A 21,565-nucleotide genomic window follows, 5' to 3' on the forward strand; every position below is an offset into this window, starting at 1 on the left:
TCATGGTGAGCTATTGTGATCACTCACTGTCCGGCGTCCGTAGTCCGTCGTCCGTAAACTTTTACTTTAAACAACATCTTTTCATAAACCGCTAGGCCAATTGCATCCAAACTTCACAGGAATGTTTCTTGGGTGAAACTCTACAAAAATTTTTCGAAGAATTGAATTCCATGCAGAACTCTGGTTGCCATGGCAACCGAAAGGAAAAACTTTAAAAATCTTCTTCTCAAAAACCAGAAGCCCTAGAGCTTAGATATTTGGTGTGAAGTATTGCCTAGTAGACCTCTACCAAATTTGTTCAAATCATTACCCCGGGGTCAAAATTGACCCCGCCCCAGGGGTCACTTGATTTTACATGGGAAAATCTTAAAAAATCTAAGACTTCTCAAAAACCAGAAGACCTAGAGCTGAGGTATTTGACATGTAGGATTGCCTAGTGGACCTCTACTAAAGTTGTTCAAATCATGACCCCGGGGTCAAAATTGACCCCGCCCCAGGGGTCACTTGATTTTACATAGGTTTCTATAGGAAAATCTTCAAAATTATTTAGAAAATAAACCAGAAGGCCTTGAGCTTAGATATTTGACATGTAGCATCGCCTAGTGGACCTCTACAAAATTTATTCAAACATGACCCCCGGGGTCAAAATTGACCCCGCCCCAGGGGTCACTTAATTTTACATAGGGAAATCTTCAAAAAATTTCTAAAAATAAACCAGAAGGCCTAGATCTTAGATATTTGATTTGTACGATTGCCTAGTAGACTTCTACAAAATTTATTCAAATCATGACCACCAGGGTCAAATTGACCCCACCCCATGGGGTTACTTGATTGTACATAGAAAAATCTTCAAAATTTTCTAAAAATAAACCAGAAGGCCTAGAGCTTAGATATTTGACATGTAGCATTGCCTAGTGGACTTGTACAAAATTTGTTTAAATCTTGACCCCCCAGGGTCAAATTGACCCAGCCCCAGGGGTTACTTGATTGTACATAGGGAAATCTTCATAAATTTGCTAAAAATAAACCAGAAGGCCTAGATCTTAAATATTTGATATGTAACATTGCCTAGTAGACTTTTACAAACTTTGTTCAAATCATGACCCCCGGGTTAAAATTGGCCCCGCCCCAGGGGTTACTTGATTGTACATCGGAAAATCTTCCAAAAATTTTTTAAAAATCATCAGTTTGACATTTGAAACATGTAGCTCATATTACTCAGGTGAGCGATCGAGGGTCATCATGACCCTCTTGTTAAAGATACAGCCTTGAAATTTTGATGACATACACAGTTTTGCACACAAATCGTAAAACTGAATTTCATTGACCATGAATGTGACCTACTGACTTTCTTAATATTTTATCATCAGTTTGACATTTGAAACATGTAGCTCATGTTACTCAGGTGAGCGATCCAGGGTCATAATGACCCTCTTATTTGTTTTGTTTTAGAAGTTTTAGCAAAGAAATTTGTTCAAGCAAGCAATTAAACAGGCTGTTAACATTGCCCGGTCGGGCTTTCGACATAAAAACTAATATTTCTTAAAAATAACTTGGTTGCCTTCAGTTTTGGTAGAATTATTTCACCTTTTCAGACTTTTCTGACGCATAATTTTTGAAGTCCAAAAAAATATGTTCTAATGCTAAGTTTAAAACAAAAAAGGGTTCAATGGCTTTCTAATGCTCTGATTTATTGCGCTAGTACATGACTGTATACATTTTACTGTGCTTTCACTAACAACATTATAGAAAAATGTTAATTGTAAAAAAATTGTTCATACATCTGCACTAGAAACAAAGTAAATATATAGAATAAAGGTGTTGGCGCACAAGTTTGGAGCAATAGAAAGCCATTGAGGTGAGCAATATATCTTGTTTATTATTAGTCCTATGTAAAAAGTAAATACATTTTTCTGTGGTAAAATGTGTCAGTAAAATACTTTTTTGTATTCATTTTTAGTGTATCTCTAATATTAGAGATTTTTATATTTACCTCATCCTTCATACTAGTATACTTATATGTGCCGCGGAAGCCCAGGATGATAGTTTTTTTTACGTTTTAGATTATTGTACCCCCCGACAACAAAGTTGTAAGGGGGCGTATACTGGTTTCAGGTTGTCTGTCCGTAGACACAATTTTGTGCGCACCATCTCTCCTCATCCACTTGACACAATTTAATAAAACTAAACACAAGTGATCAGTAACAACGGTAGTTGTGCATGGGGCATGTTAGGTTCTTTCCGAAAAAATAATTGCAGAGTTATGGGACTTTGTTTTTTGTTACTATAGTGTATACATAGACACAATGTTGTGCACACCATCTCTCCTGATCCCCTTGACACAATTTAATGAAACTTCACACAAGTGATCAGTAACAATAGTAGTTGTGCATGGGGCATGTTTGGTTCTTTCAGAATTTTTTTTGCAGAGTTATGGGACTTTGTTTTTTTTTTTTACTATACTATATACATAGACACAATATTGTGTGCATCAACTCTCCTCATCCCCTTGACACAGTTTAATGAAACTTCACACAAGTGATTAGTAACAATAGTAGTTGTGCATGAGGCATGTTAGTTTCTTTCAGAAAAAAAAAATTGCAGAGTTACAGGACTTTGTTTTTTGTTACTATACTATATACATAGACACAATCTTGTGCGCACCATCTCTCCTCATCCCCTTGACACAATTTAATGAAACTTCACACAAGTGATCAGTACCAACAGTAGTTGTGCATGGGGCATGTTAGGTTCTTTTAAAAAAAAAATTTGCAGAGTTATGGGACTTTGTTTTTTTGTTACTATACTATATACATAGACACAATCTTGTGCGCACCGTCTCTCCTCATCCCCTTGACACAATTTAATGAAACTTCACACAAGTGATTAGTAACAATAGTAGTTGTGCATGGGGCATGTTAATTTCTTTCAGAAAAAAAAAATTGCAGAGTTACGGGACTTTGTTTTTTGTTACTATACTATATACATAGACACAATCTTGTGCGCACCATCTTTCCTGATCACCTTGACACAATTTAATGAAACTTCACACAAGTGATCAGTAACAACAGTAGTTGTGTATGGGGCATGTTTGGTTCTTTCAGAATTTGTTTTGCAGAGTTACGGGACTTTGTTTTTTGTTACTATACTATATACATAGACACAATTTTGTGCGCACCATCTCTCCTCATCCCCTTGACACAATTTAATGAAACTTTACACAAGTGATCAGTAACAACATTAGTTGTGCATCAGGCATGTCATGTTCTTTCAACAACAAAAATTGCAGAGTTTTGGGACTTTGTTTCTTGTTAACATACTATGTACATACAGTCTGCATATGCAATCTTGTGCACGCCTAATCTTTCAAACCCTTGCACACAACTTAATGAAACTTCACACAAATGATCAGTGCCAACCCTAGTTGTGCATGGTGCATGTTACATTCTTTTAGATAAATATTCTGCATAGTTATGGCACTTTGTTTTTTGTTACTATACTGTATACATACAGTCTATATACATAAAGTCCACATAATTATGCAATCTTGTGTGCGTCAAATTGCAATGTACTGTGTCAGTGCATGCAAGGGGTACATTCATCACCTTTAGTGATAGCTCTAGTATTTTTAAAATTTCTTATGGTTGCCATTCTTCTGTGACAAGATCGTATTGTGGGGGTATAAGTCACTCCTGTTACAGTTCTAGTTTGATATTATTTTAAGTGAATACAAGTCCTGTTCAAATATTTCAGCTCCATGTTTGGAAGGAGAAGAATGGGATGCTACAAGTAAAAAATGTGTACCATGTCCTGTAGGGGAATACCAGGATACAAAATATGAGGAGAATTGTAAACCATGTGGTACAGGCAAATCTACACAATCCATTCGTTCTACACAGGAGTCGGATTGTGAATGTAAGATTTCATTTGAATCGGATTATATTATTTTTGTTCTCAACTTTTCAGGTATTTTTGTTATTCTTTAGGGCCTTTAAAGTTACCACTATTGTATAATATGGTCATTTTTGTATAGACTTATTTTAAAAATGGGTGAACAATTTTCTTTCTGTATCACATGGGATAAAAGTTACCAAGGGCAGCAACCCTTTTTGGAAATTTGATCTAAATTGAAAAATATCAGATGCTCCCTACCCAGATATGTATACAATATAATATTTACTTCACCTCTGTAACATTTTAAGCAGCTAAAAGCATTTCTAACCCACCCGTTTACCTCAATAGGGAGAGCGCACATCTACGGATTGCGGGGTCCCCGGGCGGGCCGTATGTTCTCCTTGACGATTTGATAAAAGACATTGTGTCTGAAATCATTCATCCTCGACCTGATTCATATGGGAAGTTGGCAGCTACTTGCGGAGAACAGGTTTGTACTGGTACAGAATCCAGGAACACTTGTTGGGTTAACTGCCCGCCGTTACATAACTGAAATACTGTTAAAAATGGCGTTAAACCCAAAACAAACAAACAAAAAAGCATTTCTTTCTATCATATGACAATACAATAAAAACCAGGATTGTACTGTGTGATTTAAAATGCATTCAATTTATTATGTCCCCAACATAAATTGTTGGGGCATTAAGTGTTACCCCTGTCCGTGTGTGTGTTTGTCTGTTTGTCTAAGGTCAAGGTCACACTTAGAGGCCAAAGGTCACATACAAGAATGACTTTGTCTTGAGCATTTCTTCTTCATGCATGGAGGGATTTTGATGTAAGTTGCCTCAGTTGTATACCCTCATGAGAGAATGTCATGTGCAAGAACTAGGTCCCTAGTTTAGAATTACTTGCCTTTGTTGTTACTATAAATAGTTTATATTGTAACTTTTTTATGCCCCCACTTTGCCTTGTCCGTCCGTCTGTCCTTCCGAGAATGTTGTGTTGCACCTAGCTCCAAAAGTATTTGACGTAGAGTCACAAAACTTTACAGGAATGTTGGTCAGCATGTGTAGTTGTGCACCTTGGGTTTTGCTTCCGGATTCATTCAGTCATGTAGGAGTTATGACCCCTGACTTTGTAAAAATTGGTCATTTTAGTGTTGTGTCGCGCCTAGCTCCAAAAGTATTTGACGTAGAGTCACAAAACTTTACAGGAATGTTGGTCAGCATGTGCAGTTGTGCACCTGGGGTTTCGCGTCCGGATTCATTCAGTCATATAGGAGTTATGGCCCCTGACTTAGTAAAAAAAATGGTCATTTTAATGTTGTGTCGTGCGACAATTAGCTCCAAAAGTATTTGACCTAGAGTCACCAAAGTTTACAGGAATGTTGGTCAGCATGTGCAGTTGTGCACCTGGGATTTCGCATCTGGATTTATTCAGTATTGTAGGAGTTATGGCCCCTGACCTAGTTTTAAATAGCAACATATTGTTTTCCCAAAGTTGGTCTGTGTCCTTTGTCATGTAGTGGGGGCATCTGTGTCATAGGGAAAAAACAAGACCACTTTTCTGTAGTACAACATGCATGTTACATCCAATTTTGAGAAGTATTTTAACCTATCTCTACCTGGTAAGGATTTTTATGTGAACTTAAGATTTTTTTTTTTTTTTTAAAGATTAACTTCCCTTAGTTGTTACTATAAATAACTTATACCTGTGACCTTTCTCATGTTGCGGGGGCATCCGTGTCGGTGACACATTTCTAGTTATGTATATATAACAACATCCAAAACCTACAGTTGAAACTCTCCATTTTTATATGTCTGAAAGAACGTGTTATATTATGGAGCCAGTGTCCATCCATCTGTCTGTTAGCAATTTTGTGTCCGCTCTGTACCTCTTGAGCCCCTTGAAGGATTTTGAAGAAACTTGACACAAATGTTCACCACATTGAGATGACGTGCAGTGCACATGTTCTGGATGGCGCGCTTCAAGATCAAGGTCACACTTGGGGGTCAAAGGTCATATGACTTCGTTTCGTGTCCGCTCAGTAACTCTTGAACTGCTTGAAGGATTTTAAAGGAACTTGGCACAAATGTTCACTACGTCAAGACAAAATGCAGAGTGCATGTTTCAGATGGGTTGCTTCAAGGTCAAAGTCACACTTAGGGGTCAAAGGTCATACCTGAACCCCATGATGGATTTGACATAAATGTTCACCACATCAAGACAAAGTGCAGACTGAATGTTCTGGATGGCTTGCTTCAAGGTCAAGGTCACAGGGGTCACAAAGGTCATACCTTCGGGCATGTATTGCTCCGCATTACAGTGCTCTTGTTTTATAATTCTGTACTCGGGATTGAAAAGATCAAAATTTCTTATTGGTTGAGACATCTCTTCCAATTCCTATATAAAGAGTCATTTGGAATTACTTCCCTTGTATATAATGTTTTGCCTGCAGGCAACCAGTGTGAAGTAAGGCAATTTAGCAGTGTTTAGTACAATACTGAATTGAATTGGACTCATAAAGAGCAGTTGTAATCCATATTTGGACTCAGCATTTGCCTCATCCAAATATAGCTTATTACAGCTCTGTACTCATTCTTGTTCTGAACACAGTGTTAAATAACCTCATGATATAGGCTGCAGGGGTGTAGCCACGTAAGAATATGTACCTGTAAACATGCCATATCTTCCGCCGGGAGACTTTTTCTCCCGTATTTTCAGTATATCTCCCCGTCTCCCGCCGGGACATGAAAATCTCCCGTAAAAAATAAATTCAGAAAAAAGTCATCTGTCGAAAAATCGTATCTCGGAGGATACAGTACATAAAATACTTGAAACTCCAAATCGAGTATCCCGGAAATCAATACTCTATTCTTCAAACATAATTTTGATAGTTGTCTATAATATCCTCTTGTTTATTGAGAAATACAAGCCGAGGCATTATTTATCTTACCACCTACTGTCACAATCGGCAAACAATTAACCGTTTAATCATACCCAGAGGCAATAATTTTGTAAACATGCGCATGTGAGATTTTAGACTGATCCAATAACATCAAAGTCGCTTATCCGTAGTGTTAAAAAAAATATGCAAACCAGTCTTAAAATTACGTCATTTTACCCTCACCTGCCAAAGTGTACTTCCGTTTTTGCTGATTTCAGTATTTATCGAGCGATCAGAGGATGAAGCAGATTAGTGCTTACACCGAGTTTATGCTTTTCAATTTAAATACTTGATGCAAAAATCGATCATGATTTAGCAAAAGTTGGCGTTTGTATGTCAGAACTATACAGAATTTCGGACAAACATAAATTTGGATAAATGAATTTTATGGGATAAATTGCAATTCATACAGCCCTAAGGAAATTTTAAGTTTATAAAAATTGATTAACATTCTTTTTATGATATTGTCATGTTGCAATAATTAACGGGAGAAGAATTCCCAGTTTAAATACATATAGTTTTAATCTACATATTGACAATCCAGCAAGAACACAACTTTCATCGTTGTTTAAACAACTTCAATTTCTGAAAAGAAATGACTGCCCTTAAAACACTGTTTTGACATGATCTTCCCACAATCTTTTGAGTATTGTATGTTTAAACATGTCAAAAAGATCACTCTCTCCAGATGCAAAAGCATCTACACCTAGAAAAGCTAAAACAAAGTATCTGATTCAATCTTTCATTGAATTCTGAATTTCCTAGGATTAAGTAAATTTAAGTGCTGTATAAGTAATAATCATGCATTCTGTACACAATTGTTGGCTCCACTCAATTCAATTGGAAATTCAATGATATTTTCATGAAAAGTGCTATTTAGCGTGTAAAAAATGAGCGAATTAAAGTCTCCCTTATTTTCACCCAAATCTCCCTTAAAAAAAGCCCTGTTGAGGCAAATCTCCCTTATTGACCTGAAAATATGGCATGTATGTACCTGATGGGTAATTTGATCAAGGTTTGTTCATGGGTATACCCCCTACCCCCATTCAAAAATATTTTTGATTTGATATGCTGAATTTTGGATATATCTTAGTGACCGGTAGTACCTTAGATTTCAGTGAAAGATGAGCATATAATACTTCTTTGAATCTTTTATTGAACTGTTTTGAACTCCCATGATTAATTCAAAGATATCTTATAAAATAACATACACAACACAAAATCTTTCAAGTAACTTTCCAACCAGTGGGACATTAAATAACCAAAGTGAGTTCTTGCAATCTTGAGATCGAACTGGTGACATCCGGGTCCAGGCTTTCTGTCAGCTGAGATAGCCAAACATGCATAAGTTCAAATTGTAGCTTGATTTTGCTTTTTGCATTTTGAATTATCTAAATAAAGATAATGAAAATTAGTAGTAAGCATAATCTTAACTAAAACACTTTAGCACAGGTTTCTGTTTCAGTCCTGAAATTTATAACAAGATTTTCTGTAGCAGAATTTTCCTTTACGCTAAGGTTTTTTTTTCATTAGTTCATCAGAAGCAATATGTTAGCTCACTGTCAGCATACATGAGAAATGAGTGAATATTTAACCAAACAATCAGTCAATTGATGATAAAACTAATTGTTAAAACCCTGTGTTGCCTAAATGATTCATAAAATAGAAGACCTAGGCAATATATTTATGACACCTCAGATAAGTCTAAATGATCAGTAATCTTCATTAGGGAATGACAGGAATATCGGAAACACAGAGCTGCTTTGACAAACATTTGTTGACAGTCAAGCTAAAAGTGCTTATTGTGTTTCCTCTGTTACAAAAAGGGGCATATATAAAAGAAAATGGAAAGACAATTAAAGTAGATTTCTTAGTTTTGGTAAATAGGAATGTTAAAAACATGAAGTGTCAAATTTTCATGGAGAAAGGGTAAATTTATATTCAAAAAAATAAGACCTTTATTTGTAAATGTTGCCTTCCAGCTCCAAACCTGCAATAAAGCTTTCTTGTCTTTACAGCTATCTGGCTACATACACAGTGTTGCTAAAGAATAGGCTATCACCACGGCACCAACAACTTTGGTGTAATTCAAAGCCAAAAGCCACATACTGATCAAAAATATCTGTAGCAGATGTACCTTCAGTTAAAAATACCCCCATTTTTGTTACAGTTGTGGGTGAGGGCACATTTTGCTCACTTAATCTATACAGCGAACCACCATACATCCTCCCAGCTCTACTAACAACATCAGTATACTTCTTACAGACAGTTTGGTTACATACTGATAAGAGTTAGAGGGCATCTAAGTACATGTCCTCAAGCTACATGTATTATGGGGATATACATTTAAATGATTCTGTTCTCTTTACAGCAACTACATGTGGGCCCGGAGAATGGAGATGTTTATCAGGGGTTGGCTGTGCTGACTTTGATGAGAGGTGTGATGGCATAGCAAATGATTGTGCTGATGGCAGTGATGAAAGTGGCTGCTGTATGTGTGTTCTTGTCAAACTTTCTTTTACCATATTAACTGTAAAATGCTGTTGGCTGAATCATATGAGCCGTGCCATGAGAAAACCAACATAGTGGGTTTGCGACCAGCATGGATCCAGACCAGCCTGCGCATCCACGCAGTCTGGTCAGGCTCCATGCTGTTTGCTTTTAAAGCCTATTGGAATTGGAGAAACTGTTAGCGAACAGCATGGATCCTGACCAGACTGCGCGGATGCGCAGGCTGGTCTGGATCCATGCTGGTCGCAATGCCACTATGTTGGTTTTCTCATGGCGCGGCTCATATATTTCAGAAGATTTGATATATTTAATTTCATGCAAAAGACTTAATGCAGTGGTGGATATTGTGTAAGAAACTGGCGCTTGCTCTTTCACACAGACACACGGGCATGCACCCTGCCACACACACAAGCCAACATGCACTTATTTTGGCAGTATTAAATCCTGTTTGGGAAATAGTTTTTAGAGAATAAAATTTTTTGCAGTGGTAGATTATTATGTAAGATAATCTAGGATACAGTAACTGGCACCTGCTCGTGCACACACACACTCATGCACACAACTTCACACAAACGCATGCACACGCACGCGTCTTTACTATATTATTTTAAAAAGTTGTCCTAGGGGCCAATACTTAGCTTTTAACAGGGCATGTTGTATTATTTCCTTTGTTGAATAAATTTTGTGTTGTTGGTAGTTGAATTGTTTATTTTTTATCTACAGCTTGCCAGTCGGGAGAATACTTTGATACAACATCATCACAATGTAAAGATTGTGAAAAAGGGACGTACCAAGATCAGTCTGGTCAGTTATCTTGTATACAATGTCCTGTAGGCTTCACAACAGCTGGTGAAAAAACAGACAGTAAATCTGGTTGTATAGGTGAGTAAGCTGTAGGTTTTACAACTGGTGGTATAATTGAAACAACACACAGTAAATCTGGCTGTTCAGAGAAATATCCTATAAGTTTCACAAAACTGGTAAAAAAACCCCAAAAAACTATATAGGTGAGTATCCTTAAGTTTCACAATAGCTTGTAAACAAAGAGTAGAATGATTTGGTTGTAAAGGTCAGCTTCACAACAACTTGTACACAAACAGACAGTAAATCTGGCTGTTGTACAGGTACAGCAACTGGTACACAAACAGACAGTAAATCCGGCTGTTGTACAGGTACAGCAACTGGTACACAAACAGACAGTAAATCTGGCTGTTGTACAGGTACAGCAACTGGTACACAAACAGACAGTAAATCTGGCTGTTGTACAGGTACAGCAACTGGTACACAAACAGACAGTAAATCTGGCTGTTGTACAGGTACAGCAACTGGTACACAAACAGACAGTAAATCTGGCTGTTGTACAGGTACAGCAACTGGTACACAAACAGACAGTAAATCCGGCTGTTGTACAGGTACAGAAACTGGTACACAAACAGACAGTAAATCCGGCTGTTGTACAGGTACAGCAACTGGTACACAAACAGACAGTAAATCCGGCTGTTGTACAGGTACAGAAACTGGTACACAAACAGACAGTAAATCCGGCTGTTGTACAGGTACAGAAACTGGTACACAAACAGACAGTAAATCCGGCTGTTGTACAGGTACAGCAACTGGTACACAAACAGACAGTAAATCTGGCTGTTGTACAGGTACAGAAACTGGTACACAAACAGACAGTAAATCTGGCTGTTGTACAGGTACAGCAACTGGTACACAAACAGACAGTAAATCCGGCTGTTGTACAGGTACAGCAACTGGTACACAAACAGACAGTAAATCCGGCTGTTGTACAGGTACAACAACTGGTACACAACCAGACAGTAAATCATTTTGTACCTGTACAACAGCTGGTACACAAACAGACAATATGGGTCATCTGGGGTCAAAAACTAGGTCACTAGGTCATATCAAAGAAAATACTTGTTTAAACTCAAGAGACCACATTTTGGGTCCAATCCTAATGAAGATTTGCCAGAATATTTGTTTCCATGAAATCACTAGGTCAAACATGTTTACACTGTTATGGTGTGTTTTTCAGGTGAGCGACCTAGGGCCATCTTGGCCCTCTTGTTTATTTGCTTGGGAGAAGTCAGCCAAGTGTCATAAAACTATGTGCTCTGTTGGGTTGAGTGGTAGAAGTCAGTCAAGGGTCATAAAACTGGTTGCTTTGTCTAGTTGCTTGGGAGAAGTCAGCCAAGTGTCATAAAGCTATGTGTTCTGTTGGGTTGCTTGGGAGAAGTCAGTCAATGGTCATAAAGCTTTTAGTTCTGTAAGGATGCTTGGGAGGAGTCAGTCAAGGGTCATAAAGCTGTTTGGTTGGATGGGTTGCTTGGGAGAAGTCAGTCATGGGTCATAAAGCTGTTTGCCTTATTTGGATGCTTGGGTGAAGTCAGTCAGGAGTCATAAAGTTGTTTGCTCTGTTGGGTTGCTTGGGAGCCGTTAGTCAGGAGTCAGCTGTTTGTTCTGTTTGGAATGTTGGGAGCACTCAAGCTGTTTGTTCTGTTGGGAATGTTGGGAGCACTCGAGATGTTTGCTCTGTTGGGAATATTGGGAGCACTCAAGTCAAGAGTCATAACCTGTTTGTTCTGTTGGCAATGTTGGGAGCACTCAAGTCAAGGGTCATAAGCTGTTTGTTCTGTTGGGATCACTCAAGTCAAGGTTCATAAGCTGTTGGGAATGTTAGGAGCACTAAAGTCAAGGGTCATAACCTGTTTGTTCTGTTGGGAATGTTGGGAGCACTCAAGTCAAGGGTCATAAGCTGTTTGTTCTGTTGGGAATGTTGGGAGCACTCAAGTCAAGAGTCATAAGCTGTTTGTTCTGTTGGGAATGTTGGGAGCACTCAAGTCAAGAGTCATAAGCTGTTTGTTCTGTTGGCAATGTTGGGAGCACTCAAGTCAAGGGTCATAAGCTGTTTGTTCTGTTGGGATCACTCAAGTCAAGGGTCATAACCTGTTTGTTCTGTTGAGAATGTTGGGAGCACTCAAGTCAAGGGTCATAAGCTGTTTGTTCTGTTGGGAATGTTGGGATCACTCAAGTCAAGGGTCATAAGCTGTTTGTTCTGTTGGGAATGTTGGGAGCACTCAAGTCAAGGGTCAGAAGCTGTTTGTTCTGTTGGGATCACTCAAGTCAAGGGTCATAAGCTGTTTGTTCTGTTGGGAATGTTGGGAGCACTCAAGTCAAGGGTCATAAGCTGTTTGTTCTGTTGGGAGCACTCAAGTCAAGTGTCATAAGCTGTTTGTTCTGTTGGGAATGTTGGGAGCACTCAAGTCAAGGGTCATAAGCTGTTTGTTCTGTTGGGAGCACTCAAGTCAAGTGTCATAAGCTGTTTGTTCTGTTGGAAATGTTGGGAGCACTCAAGTCAAGGGTCATAAGCTGTTTGTTCTGTTGGGAATGTTGGGATCACTCAAGTCAAGGGTCATAAGCTGTTTGTTTTGTTGGGAATGTTGGGAGCACTTAAGATGTTTGCTCTGTTGGGAGCACTCAAGTCAAGAGTCATAAGCTGTTTGCTCTGTTGGGAATGTTGGGTGCACTCAAGTCAAGGGTCATAAGCTGTTTGCTCTGTTGGGAGCACTCATGTCAAGAGTCATAAGCTATTTGTTCTGTTGGGAATGTTGGGAGCACTCAAGTCAAGGGTCATAAGCTGTTTGTTCTGTTGGGAATGTTGGGAGCACTCAAGTCAAGGGTCATAAGCTGTTTGTTCTGTTGGGAGTTTTTAAAAGTCATTAAGGGGTTATAAAGCTGTTTGTTCATTTGTAAATGACCACATTATCCTTGCCTGCACCACTTAGCCTCTTAAATTTACCTGTTTTAGTTTTAGCAATTGTTTTGTTCAAAAGACTACACTACAGACACTTTGACTGTTGCAGAGATCTGTGATGATGGTGAGAAGTTTGACCCAGCTCCCCCTGGTGCTTGTGTACAATGTCCAGTTGGCACATATCGGAAAAAAGGAACAGACAACCCAGAGACATGTACAACATGTCCAACACCATTCACAACAGAAAACACTGGAGCAGCAGACATTGGAGATTGTGTTCGTAAGTAATTTCTAATTGGATGTTTCATTGATATCAGTCAAAGATTTTTAGCAATCAGTGACCTAATGCCACATAGCATGTTCAGATATAACAAGTTATGCTGTTTCTTTTTTTAAGTGACCAACCCGGGACCCCTTCCCCATCTAACACACCTTTTGGGTGGCTTATAGTCATTGTAGCGTCCATTCTTCCATCTCTATTTCCTGTCAGTCTTGCATGGATTAAAAAAAATTAGCATACGTGATCACCATGACATGATGATGTGGCATGCAAGAATCATAACTTTACCCCTCTTACTTTTTGAGTTATCTCCCTTTATAAAATGCCCATCTAGGTTTCGTTTGCAGTCTGTAACTTTGTCATTCAAGGAGGTGAGTCATTGTGATTGCTCCATGTCTGGCGTCTGTCTGTCTGTCTGTCTGTCGTCTATTCAACATTTAGCTTGTGTTTGCGATAGAGGCTGTATTTTTAATTGATCTTCATGAAATTTGGTCAGAATGATTGCCTTGATAAAATCTATGTCAAGTTCGAAAATGGGTCATCTGGTGTCAAAAACTAGGTCACTAGGTCAATCAAAGAAAAACCTTATGTATGCAATAGGGACCGCATTTTACACCGGATCTTCATGAAATTTGATCAGAACGTTTGTCTGGATGAAATCTAGGTCAAGTTTAAATATGGGTCATCTGGGGTCAAAAACAAGGTCACTTGGTCAAATCTAAGAAAACCCTTGTGTATGCAATAGGGTCTGCATTTTACACTGGATCTTCATGAAATTTGATCAGATGTTTGTCTGGGTGAAATCCAGGTCAAGATTGAATATGAATCATCCGGGGTAAAAATCTAGGTCACTAGGTCAAATCAAATAAAAACCTTGTGTATGCAATAGGGACTGCATTTTACACTGGATCTTTTTGAAATTTGATCAAAGAAAAAACTTGCATATGCGATAGAGGCTGTATTTTTCAGTTGATCTTCATGAAATGTGGTCAGAATGATAGCCTTGATGAAATCTAGGTCAAGTCTGAATATGGATCATCTGGGTTCAAAAACTATGTCAAATCAAATAAAAACCTTGTGTATGCAATAGGGACTGCATTTTACACTGGATCTTCATAAAATTTGATCACAATGTTTGTCTGGATGAAATTTAGGTCAGGTTCGAATATGGGTCATCTGGGGTCAAAAACTAGGTCACCTGGTCAAATCAAAGAAAAACCTTGTGTATGCAATAGTGGCTGCAGTTTACATGGGATATTCATGAAATTTGATCAGAATATTTGTCTTGATGAAATCTAGGTGGAGTACAAATAGGGATCATCTGGAGTCAAAAACTAGGTAACCAAGTAAAATCAAAGAAAAACTTAGTGAATGCAAAAGAGGCTACATTTTAGGCAGGATGTTCATGAAATTGATCAAAATGTTTGCGGTGATGAAATCTAGGTCAAGTTTAAATATGGGTCATGTTGGGTCAAAAACTAGGTTACCTGGTCAAATCAAAGAATAACCTTGTGTATGCAATAGGGGCTGCATTTTTGAGTGGATCTTCATGAAATTTGATCAGAATGTTTGTTTTGATGAAATCTAGGCCGAGTTCAAATAGGGGTCATCTGGGATAGAAAACTAGGTCACCCAGTAAAAATCAAAGAACAATTTTGTGAATTCAATAGGGGCCACATTTTAGGCAGGATGTTCATGAAATTGGATGAAAATGTTTGCTTTGATGAAATTTAGGTCAAGTTCATATATGGGTCATGTTTGGTTAAAAACTAGGTCACCTGGTCAAATCAAAGAATAACCTTGTATTTGCAATAGGGACTGTATTTTTTTAGTTGATCTTTATGAAATTTGATCAGAATATTTATCTTGATGAAAGCAAGGTCTAGTTCAAATATGGGTCATGTCGGGTCAGAAACTAGGTCACCTGGTCACTTCAAAGTAATACCTTGCCTATGCAAAAGGGGTCGCATTTTAAGCAGGATATTCATTAAATTTGATCAAGCTGTTCTCAGGTGAGCGACCTAGGACCATTTGGTCCTCTTGTATAATAGTTTGGCACTGATGATCAGCATGACGTGTTGATGTTGCTGGAATCATGACTTGTACCCTCCTTATATTTCAGTTCTCTCCCTTGGTCCAGGACATATTTAAAACTGTTGAGAAAATGTGTACAAATTACATAAAGTGATAAAGACCACTAATTTATCCAGATATTATATACTAGTTACCACTTTCATTCAAATGACAGTATAGGGGAGGAGGCATATGATTTATCAAAAGCATATTCGTGTTATAATACATTGTACATTGACATCACGTCAACCTACTTGTAGGGACCAAGAAATGGTAAAAAACTTTACCTAAAATTGCACATAAAGATCAAATTATTTCCTATCAGAAGTATATTTAAGAGCACTGTTATAAATCACTCTGGCTATGTGAAATTAGTCTGTTAGAATTTTAACCTCCTTTTTGTGTTGAAATTTATTAAAATACATATTCTTATATATCATTTCTTCACTAAAAGCATTTCTGATATACTATAGTGGACGCAACTTGACCCCGATGGTTGACCTTTGCATTATAATACATAATGAGGCACAACCTATTATTGAAAAGGAGTGTACGTAAAACACAAGCTGCACAAAAAAAAGAAATATAAATTTATGTAAATATAAACTGGTATATTTGAAAGTTTTAACTTATCAAATGTAAGTATATATACTTTGATACTGCAATGTGTACAAACTTATTCAATATAAATATACATGGCTACCCTAAGCACCCTTGATTACTATAATGAAATAATCGATATGAATAATCAGCCGAAGGTCAACCATCACGGTCAAGTTGCGACTACTATTCTGTATACAAACTAATTCCATATAAATATACACGGCTACCCTAAGCACCCTTGATTTCTACAATGAAATAATCGATATGAATAATCAGCCTAAGGTCAACCATCGCGGTCAAGTTGCGACAACTATACTCCCACACGATAATTTAAACGACAGCATGTTTATATTATTGTTTGATTGTTATGGTTTTCATGCATCATTGAACTCAAAAAGGTTGTCAATGATAGAACTTAAGTGCATACTGTAATGTTATACAAAAATATTTTCTGTATTGAAACATTTTAATGAAGAAAAATCATAATTATCAAACATGTTATCGTTTGAGTTATCATGTGGAATTTATACACGTATGCTAATTATGAACATATCTCTATATTTCATATTTACAGCAAAGTGTGCTAAGGGAGAGTACTACAAAGAGTTACCAAATGCAGGCTGTACAGAGTGTTCCCTTGGTTACTATCAAGATCAGGAGTATAACCAGTACTTGTGCACCAAGTGTTCCCCTGGTACCACCACTACTACAGTGGCAGCTCAAGACCAGAGTCAATGCACAGGTAATCTTATAAGGATAACCTTTTAACTGTTCATATCAGTAACTGTGGTTCATGTTTGTAGTTGCAGCATGACTTCTGTTAACAGTGTCGCTTAAGTTAGTGCCACCATAATGACAATCAGGGGACGTGGGTTCAAGCCCCACTGGGGCAACAACCACACCTTCTCATATGACACCAGTACAAGTTTTTCCTGGAAGCAGACTCAAGAATTTTTCAAATAAGGTTTAAGCTTTCATCAAAATCAAGCTAAAATAAATTAAAGTAAATATGTGTTTTTAAAGGCTCTGCAATGGATCAAACATCTGTCCTGTTGGCCCAAGACCACAGGCCAAGATAATATCCATATGATTTATGATTTGGTATTCTCATGTTATTTCCTCATTGTTTAGTCATAAATGTAACTCATATGAGCAATGGTTTCCATAACAACTGGAGAATGCTCAAACCACATACAGAGATAACAGAAGAGGAATTATTACCAGTTTATATTTGGGGTGCACTACCCAAACAGCAAATACCACTGAACTGGAAACACTGTCTAGCCAATCTTTCCAGCCATGTTAACTGTACTCAGAGGGCTTACTCCATCCAGTGGTTGTCACTGATCTCAGATCACTTGCCCCTTGATCCTTTTGATGTCATGATCTGAGGAAACCATCTGGCTTGCTTGCAAAAGTTTGTTGCTTCTATCCAGGTACCCACCCATACCGGTACCTAAATAAATGGCCGGAAAGGGCTATACATAATGCTGGTGTGTCAGAGGGGCATCTAAAGCTGGAAAGGGCTATACATAATGCTGGTGTGTCATAGGGGCACCTAAAGCTGGAAAGGGCTATACATAATGCTGGTGTGTCATAGGGGCACCTAAAGCTGGAAAGGGCTATACATAATGCTGGTGTGTCAAAGGGGCACCTAAAGCTAGAAAGGGGTATACATAATGGTGGCTCATAGGGGCACCTAAAGCTGGAAGGGGCTATACATAATGCCGGTGTGTCATAGGTGCACCTAAAGCTGGAAAGGGCTATACATAATGCTGGTGTGTCATAGGGGCACCTAAAGCTGGAAAGGGCTATACATAATGCCGGTGTGTCATAGGGGCACCTAAAGCTGGAAAGGGCTATACATAATGCCGGTGTGTCAGAGGGGCACCTAAAGCTGGAAAGGGCTATACATAATGCCGGTGTGTCAGAGGGGCACCTAAAGCTGGAAAGGGCTATACATAATGCCAGTGTGTCAGAGGGGCACCTAAAGCTGGAAAGTGCTATACATAATGCCGGTGTGTCAGAGGGGCACCTAAAGCTGGAAAGGGCTATACATAATGCCGCTGTGTCAGAGGGGCACCTAAAACTGGATAATGCTGGTGTGTCTTAAAATCCAACACAAAAAATACTGTTCTCTATTCTACCTCCTTCTTATCTCTTTATGTTCACATTCAATTTTATCTTACTAATGTTTAAAATATGTAACAGATTGTCTTTTTCTATGTAATTACTTACATAGTATTGTATGTAAGGCGCCTCTGAATGTGTTTTGTCATGAAAAGGCGCTATATAAATCTGGTATGATATAATATATAAATATAGTCTTAACTTTCCACACTATATGATTAGATGTGTGTGATCTTGGTGAAGAACTTCCTATTGATGGTACAATGAAAGCAGACTGTAGGCAATGTGCAGCTGGTTACTATAAAGACAGTACTACTTATCTCTGTAAGAGGTGTGGGGACAGTTTCACATCTCCTGTTGGATCAGAATCATCTACCACTTGTTATAGTATGTATATAGTAGTTTTACCTAAAAATAAAATCTAGATTGTGTAAAAAGGCATGTTCTATTTTTTAGCTTGACTACAGAAAGAATCAGTTGAGTCATAGTATGCACTCGCTCTTCTGCATCGGCATCCGCAAACCTGGTTGGTTAAGTTTTTATAATTTTGCGTAGATGCTTGTATGCCAGTTTGTTTTGGTGGGAATGGACAGAAGCTTGTCACACTTGTTCACTATCATGATACAAGTACCATAACAATATTTTACATTTCCACAAAGGTTTGACCCATTTTTGACTTACCAGCAGCTAATTTTATTAAGATTTTTTGTTAAAACTGTTTTTTAAAAGGGACAGGTCTGTGACTTACATTTAAGCAAAGTTGTTGATTTTTTTCCGTACTTGTTATTATCAATGTATTTATTAAATTAACTTTTTATTTGACCTAAGCTCAAAGTGCTCATTTGCTAAAGGTAAACTATTGTGATCACCCTATGTGCATTGTCAGTCTATGTAACCATTGTGCATCATCCTACATCAACAGTTTGACTTTTTGCATTCGAGATATCACAATTTTAGCCCATTCTGAATGAAACTTGGTCAGAATGTTATTCTGAATAATTTACAATTTCTTGACAATTTTTTTTTTCATCATTGTCAGGGGTCAAAAGCTAGGTCACTAGGTCAGTTAATAGGAAAACCTTGTTAACATTCTAGACAACCCTCATTGTCTACCTAATCTCCATAAAACTTTAGATTCTAGATACCACATTTTCCGTTTGAGTTTCATAAAACTTGAATAGTGTCACAAAATATCAAGCTGAATAGGTTAACATTCAAGGCAGCTTGTGTAACATTGTAGGAACCCTTTTCCTGCTAAATTTCTTTAATGAACTTGACCATCTTTCAGTTTGGACAGTACCATTAACTGTTAAAAGGGGTGCTTACCAAAAAGATACTGACTGAATGGCAAACAGTGCAGGTCATGATCAGACTGCATGGATGTGCAGGCTGATCATGATCTACACTGGTCGCAAAGGCAGAATAAATTGTGTCCAGCATGATAAGGGTTAAGATAGTTCAGTAGTATTTCTGGTTAAATGATACTGAAAACTGTCAAATTAAAGTGCAAGTTAAAATGTTGAAAAATATGGTAAATTCAATATAGTTCCAAAACATACTTTTGAAACACATGAGATCTGCATTTATTATGATCTGTAAATAGATTCAAGATCATAAATCTCACATTGGATATCACAAATGGTGTTTTTTCTGTCACATAATTGCACATTTTTTGGTCTACAGAGGTTTGTAAAGCTGGTGAAGAGCTTCTGACAGGAAATACTGGCTGTAAGCCATGTGACAGAGGCTATTACAAGGCAGCCCCACCTACCAACACAGATAGATTGTGTAACCCCTGCCCAGCTGGAGAAACAACACAGTATACTGGGACAATATCACCTCTGCTGTGTCAAGGTAAGGATAATTCTTAAATTTCTTTTGTTCTAAATATTAAATAATTTTATGTAAAAGAAAACATTTTCTGTGGATTTCTTTATTGTTTTTTTTTTAAGAACCTGGTTTTTCCCTGTTTATTGATATAATCTGTTTAAATTTGTACAAATAAAAGTAAAGTCATTTCATAAAACCAAAAATTTTGAAATACAGATTTATGCAGTGATGGTTTTGAGTTGTCGGCAGACAAGGATTCCTGTGAGCCGTGTCCAGTAGGAAAGTACCGCGCCCAAGGGTCTGGCAAACTTAAGTGTGAACCTTGCCCAACTGGAACCACAACTAGCACTGCAGGCTCCGCTACAATAGCTTCTTGCAAGCGTAAGTTTAAGAAATATGTGTTGCAGTTTTGTGTTTCTATAAATAGTACGTGTCCTGTATGTTCTAACAACTTAAATTTCTGAGCTGTATTTGGAAAATACCATCAGACGTCAGGATAGGTTGAATTCCATCACTTTTTGATGACCTCTTTTTAATCTTCAATATTAAAATGAAGTTAAATTCATTTTTAAGTTGATTTGCTTGTGGTTAGTGCATGAAGTCTTCCCTTTAGATGATTAATTAAATACCAAGTTCACCTTAAATATAAACCTGACCAATAACTTGAGACTAATGTTCAAACTTTACTTGATAATTACCTCAGGTAAGTATAATTATGTGCTTTATTTTGATTTTTGGTCAGTGAGTCACAGGTTAAATTCACAGTGATAATAGGTCTGCACACTTTCAAATTCACTGAAGTAATTGTTTGGTATAAGACAATTTTTTCATTACCCGCCCCCTTTGTTTTAGGTGACTGTACCCTTGGACAGAAGTCTGATACAGATAAATGTGTGGATTGTGAGGTTGGAACATATCAAGATGTACCCCTTCAGGATACCTGTAAAGAATGTCCATCATGGAAAACAACACTAGCTATCCGTTCTACTAAATATGAAGATTGTATAGGTAATATGGGTCATCTTGTATTTTTATACCCCATCTCAATGTATATTAACAGATATAGTAATACAGATGTTATATAGAGGCTAATCTTATGTTTTGATGGGAAGATTAAACGAGACTTACCTTAGGAAGTTGAAGTTTGATCGATATTTTATCAACCGCAATCACTTTTGGGATCACACAGAGAGAAGCTGGCTTATCAGTAACACTGGTCAGTCTTTAGAGTCACCACTAGGTCACGGTTTAAGCGTTAAACCATGACCCTGTGGTAAGTAAATGCTGCCGGAGAATCAAATTATTTAAACTTGGGTGGGTGTGTGATCCCAAAAGTGATTGCGGTTGATAAAATATCGATCAAACTTCAACTTCCTAAGGTAAGTCTCATTTAATCTTCCCAATTTATCAACCGCATATCCCTTTAGGGCCTCACACAGAGATTTTAGAGTTGATTCTTCGGAGCATTCAAAATACTGTTGTTCGTACTATATGGTTAAACGTTTTGGGAAATAAAATGTAAAATGCTAGTTTCACT

General features: G+C 37.7%; 1 protein-coding gene across 1 annotated transcript in view; it reads left to right on the top strand.

Moving 5' to 3' along the window:
- The window catches only part of LOC123562051 (proprotein convertase subtilisin/kexin type 5-like), a 110,262-nt gene that overhangs the window by 24,280 nt on the left and 64,417 nt on the right, over positions 1–21,565 (top strand). The window contains exons 9-17 of the mRNA XM_053533205.1: positions 3,754–3,915; positions 9,213–9,332; positions 10,076–10,234; positions 13,222–13,392; positions 16,643–16,810; positions 18,421–18,585; positions 19,882–20,052; positions 20,245–20,409; positions 20,881–21,036. Coding sequence (XP_053389180.1) covers positions 3,754–3,915; positions 9,213–9,332; positions 10,076–10,234; positions 13,222–13,392; positions 16,643–16,810; positions 18,421–18,585; positions 19,882–20,052; positions 20,245–20,409; positions 20,881–21,036 — 1,437 coding nt within the window. The remainder of the gene's footprint in view (positions 1–3,753; positions 3,916–9,212; positions 9,333–10,075; positions 10,235–13,221; positions 13,393–16,642; positions 16,811–18,420; positions 18,586–19,881; positions 20,053–20,244; positions 20,410–20,880; positions 21,037–21,565) is intronic.

The sequence above is a fragment of the Mercenaria mercenaria genome, chromosome 2 (assembly GCF_021730395.1).
Source record: "Mercenaria mercenaria strain notata chromosome 2, MADL_Memer_1, whole genome shotgun sequence".
Classification (NCBI taxonomy): Eukaryota; Metazoa; Mollusca; class Bivalvia; order Venerida; family Veneridae; genus Mercenaria; species Mercenaria mercenaria.